Consider the following 13720-nt stretch of genomic DNA (forward strand, 5'->3'; position numbering starts at 1 on the left):
CCGCCCTTCCTACGCCACTGTTCAGAGGAAGTCTAGGCACATAGGTTTTCAACTTCCTTTTTAAATATTTAGGACTGTCATTCTTCACTGCATTAAAGGTCAACATAGAATTTTAATTTTATCCTTGACAAATTGGTAGCCAGTGTAATTCCACCAACACAGGTGAAATTCTCTCTCGATGTGTTTTGCCCCAATAAAACCCTGAGAAAACAACAAGGCAAACGTTCCCACCAAATCCAACATGGAGGATAAAAGCAAGAGTCAGACATAATGAGAAGATAAACAGTCTTTATTTAAAATCCAAAGGCTCCCAGATGTGTAAATCTCTGGGAGCCTTTGGATTTTAAATAAAGACTGTTTATCTTCTTATTACGTCTGCCTCTTGCTTTTTTCTCTCCAATAAAACCCTGGCCAGAGCTCTTTGGGCCAACTGTAACTGATGAATCCACAACTTTGGCAGACTCAAAAATACTGCATTACAGTAGTCAAGTGAGGATAGTACAGTAGGTGCCGTAACAGAGGTCATTGCTTGAAATGTCAGATATGGGTTTAGACCACTTAATCCATTGCAGTTTGCCTTATATAGACTTTACCACATGTTCAATATGCGAGTAAAAATCAGACCTATGAGAAATGCAAACTGCCAGGTCCCTCACTTTTTCGGAGAAGATTTTTCTGGGTGAGTGAACATTCTTTTGCTCTGTGTTTTAGCAACTTAAAGATTGGGGTTTAAAAGAGGGATTGTAGGTTACTGATAAAGACAGAATTTAAAAAAAAAGCAAACTTTATTTACTAGTCTCCATAGTTTTAAAACTTGAACTTTGACACAGCATTAACAGTTAGCCTACAGAAGGATCTAGTTCAGTCTTAATTCCACCAACCTCCACCTTAACCGGGGTGGGACCAGGCTGCTGGCATCGGCATTTAAAAAGGAGATAGAGCAGCTTTTAAACTAGAAATTGGGGGAAGGTCGACAGTTGGTCAAAAGCGCATGGTTCAGAACAAGGCATCTTTCAAAGATATCACCAAGACAGGGAAGATAGGGCATCCTGATAGTGCGGTTGCAATAGCGACCATAGTAGACCAGGTTTCTTTAAATGAAAAGCAGACAAATTTTCAAGATTGCACATTATCACTGTCAACTGCTGAGCAAGATGTAAATAGGAACAACAAACATGGTTTGAAATGTCTATATGCAAATGCAAGAAGCCTAAGAAATAAGATGGGAGAGTTAGAATATATTGCACTAAATGAAAAAATAGATATAATAGGCATCTCTGAGACCTGGTGGAAGGAGGATAACCACTGGGACACTGTCATACCGGGATATAAATGATATCGATCGGGGGGCCCCGCCTGCCAAACCAGAGGCCAGGAAGCCCTGTGTCTGCTCCTCCTCAGCTTCTAAGGGGGGGCCCGGCATCAGAGCTTTCTCTCTCCTGCTCCTGTCGGGACACCCAAACACGCACAACTCGCCAGGCTTTATATAGAGTCTGAAGGTTAGCATTGCATCATCCTGGTGCCTGACTTTAGGCGATCCATAGACAATTACCCCTAAGCACCCATGTATCTTTATAACAAAGCACCTAAGTAGGCACCTACCTACCCTCTTAAGCTCGGAGCCCCCTTATACATTATCCTTAAAAGGGAAACAAACAGCTATGAGCATTAATATGGTGAAGATGAAAAATTGCAAATGTTTACAATATCTGTTAGTTTTGAGGACTTAGAGAAAAGGGCATAATGCTACATTAAACACAGGTGGAAGCTTGGCTCTTGAATCAGGCCTTTAATGGAAGAAGAAACTAACCTGTTAGTCTCACACTGACACACAAGGAGTGACACGGGCTGCACATACTGCGACAGGACGTGTTTATCCATTCCTACCCTAGCTGAGATAATATTTAATCACCTCTCTGATCTCACGTGCAACTTAATCCCCTTTTTTCTAGCTCCTCCTACTCTTTTACCTATCTATGGGGCCCTTTGACTAAAGCCGCGTAGGCACATACACGCGTACTACGCATGTCAATTTTGAACTGCTGCCCAGCTACCACGTGGCCCATGCAGTAATTTCATTTTGACGCGCGTCTGCTACGTGCGCCAGAAAATATTTTTTATTTCCCGGTGCACGGCACTAACTGGGCGGTAATCAGCATTGTATGTGTACTGACAATTACCGCCCGGTTAACGCATGAGAATTTACCACTAAGTCAATGGGTGGCGGTCTCAGGCCCAAAATGGATGCGCGCCAATTTTCATTTTGCCGCACGTTCATTTTCGTCCAAAAAAAAGGCCTTTTTTGCAGGCGCGCTGAAAAATGGACCTGCGTGAACCCAATACACGCATCTACACCAGCGCAGGCTATTTTTCGGCGCACCTTAGTAAAAGTACCTTTTTATGTATCTTCGCTTATACCCTACATTGCCAATTAAAATGTTCTATTACGTACTGTGTTGACATTGTATACTGTGCCATACTTTGTATTGTTATTCGAATATTTGTATTGCTGTAATTCTCTATTGCTTACCTTCATTATTCTTACTGTACACCACCTTGAATGAATTCCTTCAAAAAGGCGGTAAATAAATCTTAATATATAAATAAATAATAAGTAACATGGTAGTACATATGAAAAAAATCTTTTCTGCTAATTCATCCCTTCTCCTATATAACCTATACGCATGGTCTGCGTGATCAGAGTGCTCCAGCTGGTGTTCAAAAGCTATGAGTAGAGGAGGTGGCTGGTTCAAATCCCACTGCTGCTCCTTGTGATCTTGGGCAAGTCACTTAACCCTCCATTGCCTCAGGTACAAACTTAGATCATGAGCCCTCCTGGGACAGAGAAATATCCAGAGTACCTGAATGTAACTCACCTTGAGCTACTACGGAAAAAGGTGTGAGCAAAATCTAAATATATATGTACCCCCCCTAATTATATAACCTTGCATGCACATTTCCATGCTTAGAGATGGATTTAGTAAATTGTGCTCAAAACTCGGTGCCAAAAAAAAATCAATGCAGAACAGTATTCCACAATGGGCATTCTGGGATTGTCACCCTTTATAGAATAGAGCACAATAACGGAATTCCAAGCTCAACTTTGGACATGAGGAATAACGCCAACTGAAAGCAAGTGTAAATCCCCATGCGCAAGTTGGGCGCAGATCCACACTACGCTATTAACACTGCACTCAGTTTAAGGGAACACCCCGACCTGCCCATGGCCACGCCCCCTTTTGCAGATCCATAGGGAAACACTTAGGCACTATTCTATAAATGGGCATGTAAGAGTGTTTCCACATGGATCTGCCATTTCAGCACCTTGCATCTGTTAGGACACTTTTCCATGCTAAAAATGCAGTTTGGAAGTAGCACGTAATGTTCGGCGCCATATAACGACAGAACCTGGAATATGCTCCCCTACTCAATCCTCTCTAAATTCATCCGTATTCCAACTCCTCACTATTTTGCCTTACTTACAATACGCTACCCAATACTCACCCTCCTTCCACTCCCTACCTCGACTATTCTCCTACCTCACCCATCTCATTTACCCACATCTAATTGACCACCTCTTTTCACTATTTGACAACTGTATCCATTCTATGTTTATTTTGTAAACCTATTATACTATGTAAGCCGCATTGAACCTGCTAATAAGTGGGAAAGTGCGGGGTATAAGTGTTACAAATAAATAAATAAATAAGTGAATAATATTAGAATTCCCTTGTTAGCATGCAAAATTGCATGTGTCAGTTATAGACTACTCCCAGTTATGCAAATAAGTATAACTGGTAAATGAAGTGCTAGTTGACACTAACAAACCATAAGCTGTGATAATTGAAGTTAATTGGCACTACTTGGCACTAATTTGCAGCTACTACACTTACCCCCTGGATTCTATATAGCGCAACTTAAGTTGTGTATGCAAGTCCAGTTGCGTTCTGGATTTGCGCATGCGACTTAATTAGTTAACAAGTCAATCAGTGCCAATAATTGACACTTAACAAGCAATCATTGACGCTAATTGGCATTAATTAGAATTTACACGCAGCACTGTCTAAGCGTATTCTATCATGTGATATGCGTAAATTCTAAGTCGCATAATTGAAAATGGGGCATGGTCATGGGCATGGAATGGGAAGGTTGTGGCTGTTTCTAAAATCTACGCGCTTTGTTGTACAATACATCCGGTCCGTACCTAATTTAGGCATCAGCATTTACACCGAGTTTTACTTGGCGTAACTGCCTACGACTAAATTTAGTCATAGGGGCAGGCGCTCGGCATATTCTATAAATCATGCAGAAATTTAGGCATACTTTATAGAATACGGCCAGACGCATTTAGTTTCGGCACCAGTCTTTTAGTCCCTATTGTAGAAAGCTAGCACACAAAAGCTGTAGTGCGTAACTGCAAGGGTGTACACATGTGGGAGGAACATGAGGAGTTAAAGGTGTGCTTAATGCGCTGAGGGGCCCTTTTACAAAGCGGCGGTAGGGCTAACACATATGTAGCGTGCACCAAATCGTCACTACCGCCGGACCCCCTGCCGACGACCCTCTCGACCCCCCCTCCCGCTGCCAACCCGCCATCAACCCCCGTCACCGTCTGCTACCTTTGCTGGCGGGGGACCCCAACCCCCGCCAGCCGAGGTCCTCATCTTCCTTCGTCAGGGACGTCAGACTCAGAAACAGAACAAAGGAAGAAGAGGACCTCGGTTGGCAGGGGTTGGCGGCGGGAGGGGGGTCGAGAGGGTCGTCGGCAGAGGGAGGGTCAAAGTTGGTGGCGGCGGCGGGGGGGTGTCGGCAATGACGGGGGGGTCAGCGGCACCGGGGGGGGGCTAAAATGTGCCCCCTCACCTCGGGCTCTGGACCCCCCCCCTCCCCAATGAAATCTGGCTACGCCCCTGGCGTGAGCCCTTACCGCTAGGACAATGGCTGGCATTAAGGGCTCAGGCAGTAAAAGGCCATGTGCAACCTTTCATTTTAGCGCAAGGCTATTTACTGCCCCATTGAAAAATGCCTTTTTCCCAGCGCGTGCCAAAAGCACATGCCCAAAACTATTGCAGGTCATTTTTTTTTTACCACAGCTTACTTAAAGGACCCCTAAGCTTCTAGAAAACTGTCAGTTCTGCTGCATAAAACTGCAACATTTGGTCTCAAACATTTACACCAGCTATTGGCATGGCGTAAAAGCAACCACACCTAAATGCTGCCGCATACATGCCGACTGACATAAGTATTCTAAATGGCGGTTCCCCGCATATTTGTCAACATAGAATTCGTGCTTAGCATGCAGCATCCTGGCACTTCAATGTCGGTGACCTTTTCAAAATTACAGCCGTAATGTAACTCATTCCTCTGCGTTCTAACCAATTTTCTCTCTCTTCACACACAATCCTTCTTCTCCTTTTCCTTTTTTTCTCAGCGATTGTGTCCATAGAGTGTGTTAAAATGACATGCAGTGGATAAGATGATGTAAGAGAGCTCTCAGAATGACTAATATTCCTGTGCCTGTCTATCGACTGGGTAATCAAGACTTTTCTGAAAGCTTGCCTCACTCGGAGGCTGACAGCTTCTCTCGCCCATGCATCGCTATATATATTATGTGCTCAGGCTATTGGATAGATTCCAGAAGACAAGCAATTTAGGTGATGGACCTGGTAACATGGTAAGAAGGCATCTGCAAAATTCATCAAAAGATCTTTGATCTGCTGTTTCTTCGATAAAGGCAGGCTCATATGACAAGAAATTGTAGGGTACTGCCGTGACCAGGCAAAATGTGAAATTATGAAACATCTAGAGCCCTATCTATTAAGCTAAGTTAGATGCTTAATGTGAGAATTACAGCGTGCTGTCAGCATGACACTATGTTAATACGTTAACTCAGTGCATTAGCTTTCTGTGCTGCATTAAACTGCTAGACCTTTTACTAAAGGGTTGCTCTGCGGCAACCCAGAACCACTGCTGGCCTAATGTGGCTGCTGGCAGTAGTTCTGCCTTGAGCGCGCGCCATTTCCAGCGCTATGCAAAATATCTCCATAATTTCTAGTGCAGCAATAACCCGGCAGTAATCAGACAGCAACTCGCGCTGCCCGGTTACTGCCAGTGCTCCCCCCCCCCCCCTCGCATGGCTATGCAGTAAGAGTAATCTTACTTGGTAACATAGTAGATGACGGCAGAAAAAGACCTGCATGGTCCATCCGGTCTGCCCAAGACAAACTCATATGTGTAAACCTTACCTTGAATTTGTACCTGTCCTTTTCAGGGCACAGTCCGTATAAGTCTGCCCAGCAGTATTTCCCGCCTCCCAACCACCAGTCCCACCTCCCATCACCGGCTCTGGTACAGACCGTATAAGTCTGCCCTCCCCTATCCTCGCCTCCCAACCACCACCCCCTCTTCCCCCCACCTGCTCCGCAACCCAATTTCAGCTAAGCTTCTGAGGATCCATTCCTTCTGCACAGGATTCCTCTATGCATATCCCGCGCATGTTTGAACTCCGTTACCATTTTCATCTCCACCACCTCCCGCGGGAGGGCATTCCAAGCATCCACCACCCTCTCCGTGAAAAAATACTTCCTGACATCTTTCCTGAGTCTGCCCCCCTTCAATCTCATTTCATGTCCTCTCGTTCTACCGCCTTCCCATCTCCGGAAAAAATTCGCTTGCGGATTAATACCTTTCAAATATTTGAACGTCTGTATCATATCACCCCTGTTCCTCCTTTCCTCCAGGGTGTACATGTTCAGGTCAGCAAGCCTCTCTTCATACGTCTTGGAACGTAAATCCCATACCATCCTCGTAGCTTTTCTTTGCACCGCTTCCATCTTAGCACCTGGACATGTCTTTTTTAGGGGCCTTTTACCCACTGCCGGTAAAAAGGGCCCTGGAGTGCAGCAAATATAGCCCCCGCCGCTACCACAGGGCCCTTTGTCACTGCACTTTGTAAAAGGACCCCCTAATTTCTGGGAACACCCCTGACCCACCCATGCCCTTCTCATGGCCACACCCCTTTTGGATTTGCACACTATGAAATTTAGGCACGCGTGTTACAGAATAGGTCATAGGTCAGATCAGTGCTTGAGTCCTGCTTACTGCTGATTAAGTACTTGTTAATGCCAATAATTGATTATCACCTAATTGGCTAATTGGTTTACATGCAGATATATGATCCATGCCCAAAATTGCGCACCCAACTTGGGCAACCTTTACAGAATCCAGTGAAAGGTGACTATTCGGCTACGAATTAGTAGCTCCCAAAACAAATTTCAGAACTGGTTTACTCATCTGCTTTGCTACTTACCACATGTAGTTGTGCACGGCCCATATATCAAATTCCTTGATGAACTGGCATCAGGACCTAAGAAAAAAAATGATAGATTATATTTGATTATTTACATTTTGTCATAGTGGAGACCTGTGGAGGGGCATAGTCGAAAGGGACGCCCAAGTTTTGTTGAGGACGTCCTCGCAAAATGTCCTGATGGAGGGGCGAGGAAACCTGTATTATCGAAACAAGATGGACATCCATCTTTCGTTTCGATAATACGGTCAGGGACGTCCAAATCTTGAAATTTAGGTCATCTTAGAGATGGTCATCCCTAGACTTGGTTGTTTCTGATTTGCGGCGATAATGGAAACCAAGGACGTCCATCTCAGAAACGACCAAATTAAAGCCTTTTGGTCGTGGGAGGAGCCAGCATTCGTAGTACACTGGTCTCCCTGACATGCCAGGACACCAACTGGGCACCCTAGGGGGCACTGCAGTGGACTTCAGAAATTGCTCCCAGGTACATAGCTTCCTTACCTTGTGTGCTGAGCGCCCAACCCCCCCCCCCCAAACCCACTACTGCACACCACTACCATAGCCCTTACGAGTGAAGGGGGGCACCTAGATGTGGGTACAGTGGGTTTTGGAGTGCTCACATTTACCACAAGTGTAACAGGTGGGGGGGGGGATGGGCCTCGGACCGCCTGCCTGAAGTGCACTGCACCCACTAAAACTGCTCCAGGGACCTGTATACTGCTGTGATGGACCTGAGTATGACATTTGAGGCTGGCATACAGGCTGGCACAAAATATTTTTAAAGATTTTTTTGGGTGGGAGGGGATTAGTGACCACTGGGGGAGTAAGGGGAGGTCATCCCCGATTCTCTCCAGTGATCATCTGGTCAGTTCGGGCACTTTTGTGGCTTGGTCGTAAGAAAAACAGAACCAGGTAAAGTCGTCCAAGTGCTCGTCAGGGACGCCCTTTTTTTCCATTATGGATCAAAGACGTCCAAGTGTTAGGAACGCCCAAGTCCCACCTTCGCTACGCCTCCGACATGCCCCTGTGAACTTTGGCCGTCCCTGCGATGGAATGCAGTTGGTATAATCAAAAGCTGATTTTGGACATCCCCGATTTGGATGACCCTGTGAGAAGGACGCCCATTTTCCGATTTGTGTCGAAAGATGGGCGCCCTTCTCTTTCGAAAATGAGCCCAAAGCGAAAGGGAAATGTCAATGTTCATTCCTGAGACCTATTAGAAATCAGAGCACAGCACTGCTTGGTTTACTAAGTAATACCAGAAAAGAGCAGACCAACAAAGAAACAGATTTCAGGATAGACATTAAAAGTTTGGTGGAATCATTGAAACATACTTTTCTGTGTATTTTGTTTTTTGAAAGCAGTTTGAATGTACTTTAGAAACATGACGGCAGATAAAAGCCACATGACCCATCCAGTCTGCCCATCCTCTGTAACCCCCAATTCCACCTGTTCCTAAGCGGTCCCACATGCTTATCCCATGCCTTTTTTAATTCTGGAACAGTCCTCGACTCCACCACCTCCACCGGGAGGCCATTCCACGCCTCCACCACCCTTTCAGTGAAATAATACTTCCTTAGGTTACTCCTAAGCCTATTCCCATTATGACATCACAATATCAGCTCTGGTTACCAGAGACTGAAACACACTAAGGGGGGAAAGTAAGCCAAGAATAGGACAGTTGAGCCATTGTGACATCACTGATGAGGTTGGCTCTTGGGCATTGGTGGAATGAGGCATTATGACATCACAATATCAGCTCTGGTTACCAGAGACTGAAACACACTAAGGGGGGAAAGTAAGCCAAGAATAGGACAATTGAGCCATTGTGACATCACTGATGAGGTTGGCTCTTAGGCATTGGTGGAATAGAAACATAGAAACATGACGGCAGATAAAGGCCATATGACCCATCCAGTCTGCCCATCCTCTGTAACCCCTAATTCTTCCTGTTCCTAAGCGGTCCCACATGCTTATCCCATGCCTTTTTTAATTCTGGAACAGTCCTCGACTCCACCACCTCCACCGAGAGGCCATTCCACGCCTCCACCACCTTTTCTGTGAAATAATACTTCCTTAGGTTACTCCTAAGCCTATTCCCTCTTAACTTTGTCATATGCCCCCTCATTCCAGAGCTCTCCTTCATCTTTGTACTAGTGTCTTTCCAGTTTGCAGTTAAGTATTTGTTTGGGAGTTGGCATATTACCTGTCTATTCAGTTGTTTTTATGAATTACTGAAATAATATTTACATGATATGAGTTTTATACTTACTTTTTAAGTATATATGATTTGGATTGAGTTGTTTTTTAGTTATTTTTATTTACCTATATGTGTCTTAAAAATGGTGCTTATGTTTATGTTATTAAGTCACTAATTTAAACAGTATCAATTGCCCCTGCTGCAGCACTAGTAATAGACAAAACAGCCACGTTGGGCAATTTATTTGTTATACCCTTAAGTGTTGTTGAATTAAAGGGTTTTTTTTGTGAATCTCTACACACTTTGGTTTGCTCATTTCTTGTGCTCAGTGCATTTTTTTCTAGCAAAAAAGGTGCTGGTACCCAAAAGCTAGGCCACCCTTCAGGAGTAGGTTGATCACTGAGGGATTCATCCCACAATAGCCAGGCCCCCTGCAACCAGTCACAGAATCTATGACAAGGCAGAATTGGTGTGTAGAGCCAGAGCTCTTTCATTAAAACTTGGGGTTCCATGGATCAGTTTTAGCAGACAATGGAAAAGGTGCCGGTACTCAGTACCCTCAAGTACCCCCTCAAAAAAAGCCCTGCTTGTGCTACACTAGAATGGGAAAAGGAAGTGAGGTACAAGAGTAACTCCTGCAAGAAATGTTTCCATCCTACTAGGTCAATGTAAGGGAAAATGTGTGAGGGCAGGAAGAACAGCAGTAGTAGGAGAATGGCTAACATCAACTCCAGGAAGGGGGGAGTCTTCAATGTCTAGTTTTAATTCAGAGCTGCAGGATTCCTACCTTCTTTCCCCTTCTCTTGCATTTCCTCCCCCCCAGTTTCTTACCCGGCTCTGCGGTAGTTTTTGTAGAATTCTCCAGGTAGCTGAAGTTCTGGGTTCCCACAGGCTTTTTCACCCCCAGGAGAAGGTACACGATGAGCACCACGCTGCCAAATGGCGAATCTCCATGTCGGGGCATTTCCACACACTTTTACTGCCCTCCAAGATCCCTGCTGGCTTTTTTTCCTCACCGGGCGACAGGGACAACTGAAAGCAGCCAGCAGCCTAATCTGCAAGCAGGCTGGGTACCCATGGTAGCCAAGACAACCATTTATTTCACATTTGGAACATGGCAGGATGAAGGTTGATGTCACAATATTGTCCTAAGCTTATTGGCTTGATCCTTGGAGGGCATTGTCCTGAGAAAGGGTAGGATGTATTACTTTTGGCCACAGTCAACAGGAGCAATGAGGTGATGCTCAGAGTTTAGTGGAGGCCTAGACAAGATACAGTCATGAGGAGGAAGACCTGGAAAGTGTTTAGGGGCCTGGGCTGAGAATCCTGAGAAATTAAATCCGTTCTGCTGCTGACTCACCATGCAATCTCATTTTATCCAGCTGAAATTGGCAGGGTGTCCTAACTATAGGGAATGGGTGACTCAGGCCTATTTTATCAACTTCAGTGTAAACTGAGTTTTTCTGGATAAAATCCTTTGAACCATGAGTTGAAAACAAGGACATAGCTTATAGCCACATGGGTACCCTTGGAAGTTAGTCCCTTACAATGTATAGGACGTGTGTATGTGTGTGCATGCATACATTCACATGGATCAGGAGCTTTAGATCATTCTGAATGTGATAATTCTTCAGGTTCTTCAAATGATAAGGAGAAAAGTGAAGTAAAACTAAATAAAGAGAAATCTTCCTGATTATTCTGTATGTGACAAGGCAGGAAAAGTGATGCACCTCAAAATTACATCGTGGGTGGAAATGGCTGAAAAGAAATGGGCTTCACTTCATTCCGGTATGTGATGAGGGAAAGAAAGGACTGTGTATTAGATCCCACTGTGAACTAAAAGGAAAAGAAGGATTCTATTCTATTCAGGGTATTTATATCCCGCTAAAATCAGTAAAGAGTCTAACAGGCTTATTTTCGAAAGAGAAGGGCGCCCATCTTTCGACACAAATCGGGAGATGGGCGTCCTTCTCCCAGGGTCGCCCAAATCGGCATAATCGAAAGCTGATTTTGGGCATCCTCAACTGCTTTCCGTCGCGGGGATGACCAAAGTTCACAGGGGCGTGTCAGAAGCATAGCGAAGGCGGGACTGGGGCGTGCCTAACACATGGGCGTCCTCGACCGATAATGGAAAAAAGAAGGGCGTCCCTGACGAGCACTTGGCCGACTTTACTTGGTCCTTCTTTTTTACGACCAAGCCACAAAAATATGTGCCCTAAATGACCAGATGACCACCGGAGGGAATCGGGGATGACCTCCCCTTACTCCCCCAGTGGTCATTAACACCCTCCCACCCTCAAAAAAAAATTTTTTTCCAGTCTCTATGGCAGACTCAAATATCATACCCAGCTCCATGACAGTAGTATGCAGGTCCCAGGAGCAGTTTTAGTGGGTACTGCAGTGCACTTCAGGCAGGCGGACCCAGGCCCATCCCCCCCCCCCACCTGTTAAACTTGTGGTGGTAAATGTGAGCCCTCCAAAACCCACCAGAAACCCACTGTACCCACATGTAGGTGCCCCCTTCATCCCTAAGGGCTATGGTAGTGGTGTGCAGTTGTGGGGAGTGGGTTTTGGGGGGGCTCAGCACACAAGGTAAGGGAGCTATGCGCCTGGGAGCTTTTTCTGAAGTCCACTGCAGAGCCCCCTAGGGTGCCCGGTTGCTGTCCTGGCATGTGAGGAGGACCAGTGCACTACGAATGCTGGCTCCTCCCATGACCAAATGGCTTGGATTTGGTCGTTTCCAAGATGGGCGTCCTCGGTTTCCATTATCACCGAAAATTGGGGACGACCATCTCTAAGGACGACCATCTCTAAGGTCGACCTAAATGTTGAGATTTGGGCGTCCCCGACCGTATTATCGAAACGAAAGATGGCTGCCCCTCTTGTTTCGACAATACGGGTTTCCCCGCCCCTTCGTCCTCAGGAAAACCTGGGCGCCCCATTCGATTATGCCCCTCTTTGGGGATTTCATAAATATAAAACATAAATTAGAAAGTTAGGAAAGCTCTCAAAAATTAGTCATTATCAAAACGATAAGTTTTCAGTCCCTTGCGCAATTGTAAATAACTAGAAATCACGCCAACTTGTTCAGGTATGGAATTCCACAACTTACTAGCCTGAAAAGATAAAGAACTATTATGGATTCTTTTATGACGAATTTTCCTAACAGATGGAAAACCCCAAAACAAAGTAGAATAGAAATGAGGGCTCCTTCACAATACTGGATAAGCTATCAACTGCGGAAGGAGAGAGGAACAGTTGCCCTGCAGTATGTTAAACACAACACAGACAATCTTAAAAACTATCCGAGCAGAAACTGGTAACCAATGTAACCGTCTAAGCAGTGGTGTCACATGGTCATGTGAATACCATATATCAATTTAGCTGCGGTATTTTGCAATAATTGCAACTTACTAATAACTTGTGAATTTATTCCACTATATAACCAGTATATGAAAATGTTCTGTAATGTAAGCAGATCTTATTACTCTTAATTCACGATAGTTTAAGAAATAACTTCTTGCTCAGATAATTTACCCGTAAATCCATCGATAGTGTCCAGAATAATACCCAAAACCTTGGAAGACTTTTCAAACTTCAACTGTTCTCCAGAAGCTATAGTTACACTACTAAGAACTAAAGAAATATCATTACAGAGATATGGCAGCTTAGTCTTATCTGCATTAAATTTCAAAAGATCAGAATTGGCCCAAGAGTGAATCAAAGTAATACACTCAGAAATAGAATTTTGTAGCATTGAAAAATCTGCCATTACTGAGATCAATACAAATATATCATCTGCATATGAAGAGCCACAATAACCAGATGCACTCAAAACCAAACCCAAAGAACTCATAAACATAATGAAAAGAATCATGGACAATGGTGAACCCTACGGAACACCAAAATCTGATCTCTGTGTAAATAAAAAGATGTTATTCTTCTTAACACACTGTGATCTATTTTGCAGAAAACCTTCTATCCATTTATAAACAGCTGCAGATAACCCATATTCACTTAGGGGTCTTTATGCTGATGACACCCAGCTTTACCTCTCCACACCAGACATCACTGCGGAAACCCAGGCCAAAGTATCGGCCTGCTTGTCCGACATTGCTGCCTGGATGTCCAACCGCCACCTGAAGCTGAACATGGCCAAGACCGAGCTTATTGTCTTCCCACCCAAACCCACTTCTCCTCTCCCTCCA

General features: G+C 44.7%; 1 protein-coding gene across 1 annotated transcript in view; it reads right to left on the minus strand.

Annotated features, from left to right (window-relative positions):
* The window catches only part of SPACA1 (sperm acrosome associated 1), a gene marked incomplete at its 5' end in the record, with an annotated part of 99772 nt that overhangs the window by 70710 nt on the left and 15342 nt on the right, over window positions 1–13720 (minus strand). Inside the window, one exon of the mRNA XM_030195177.1 lies at window positions 7310–7366. Within this exon, the coding sequence (XP_030051037.1) occupies window positions 7310–7366 (57 nt within the window). The remainder of the gene's footprint in view (window positions 1–7309; window positions 7367–13720) is intronic.

Source organism: Microcaecilia unicolor, chromosome 3, assembly GCF_901765095.1.
Source record: "Microcaecilia unicolor chromosome 3, aMicUni1.1, whole genome shotgun sequence".
Lineage (NCBI taxonomy): Eukaryota > Metazoa > Chordata > Amphibia > Gymnophiona > Siphonopidae > Microcaecilia > Microcaecilia unicolor.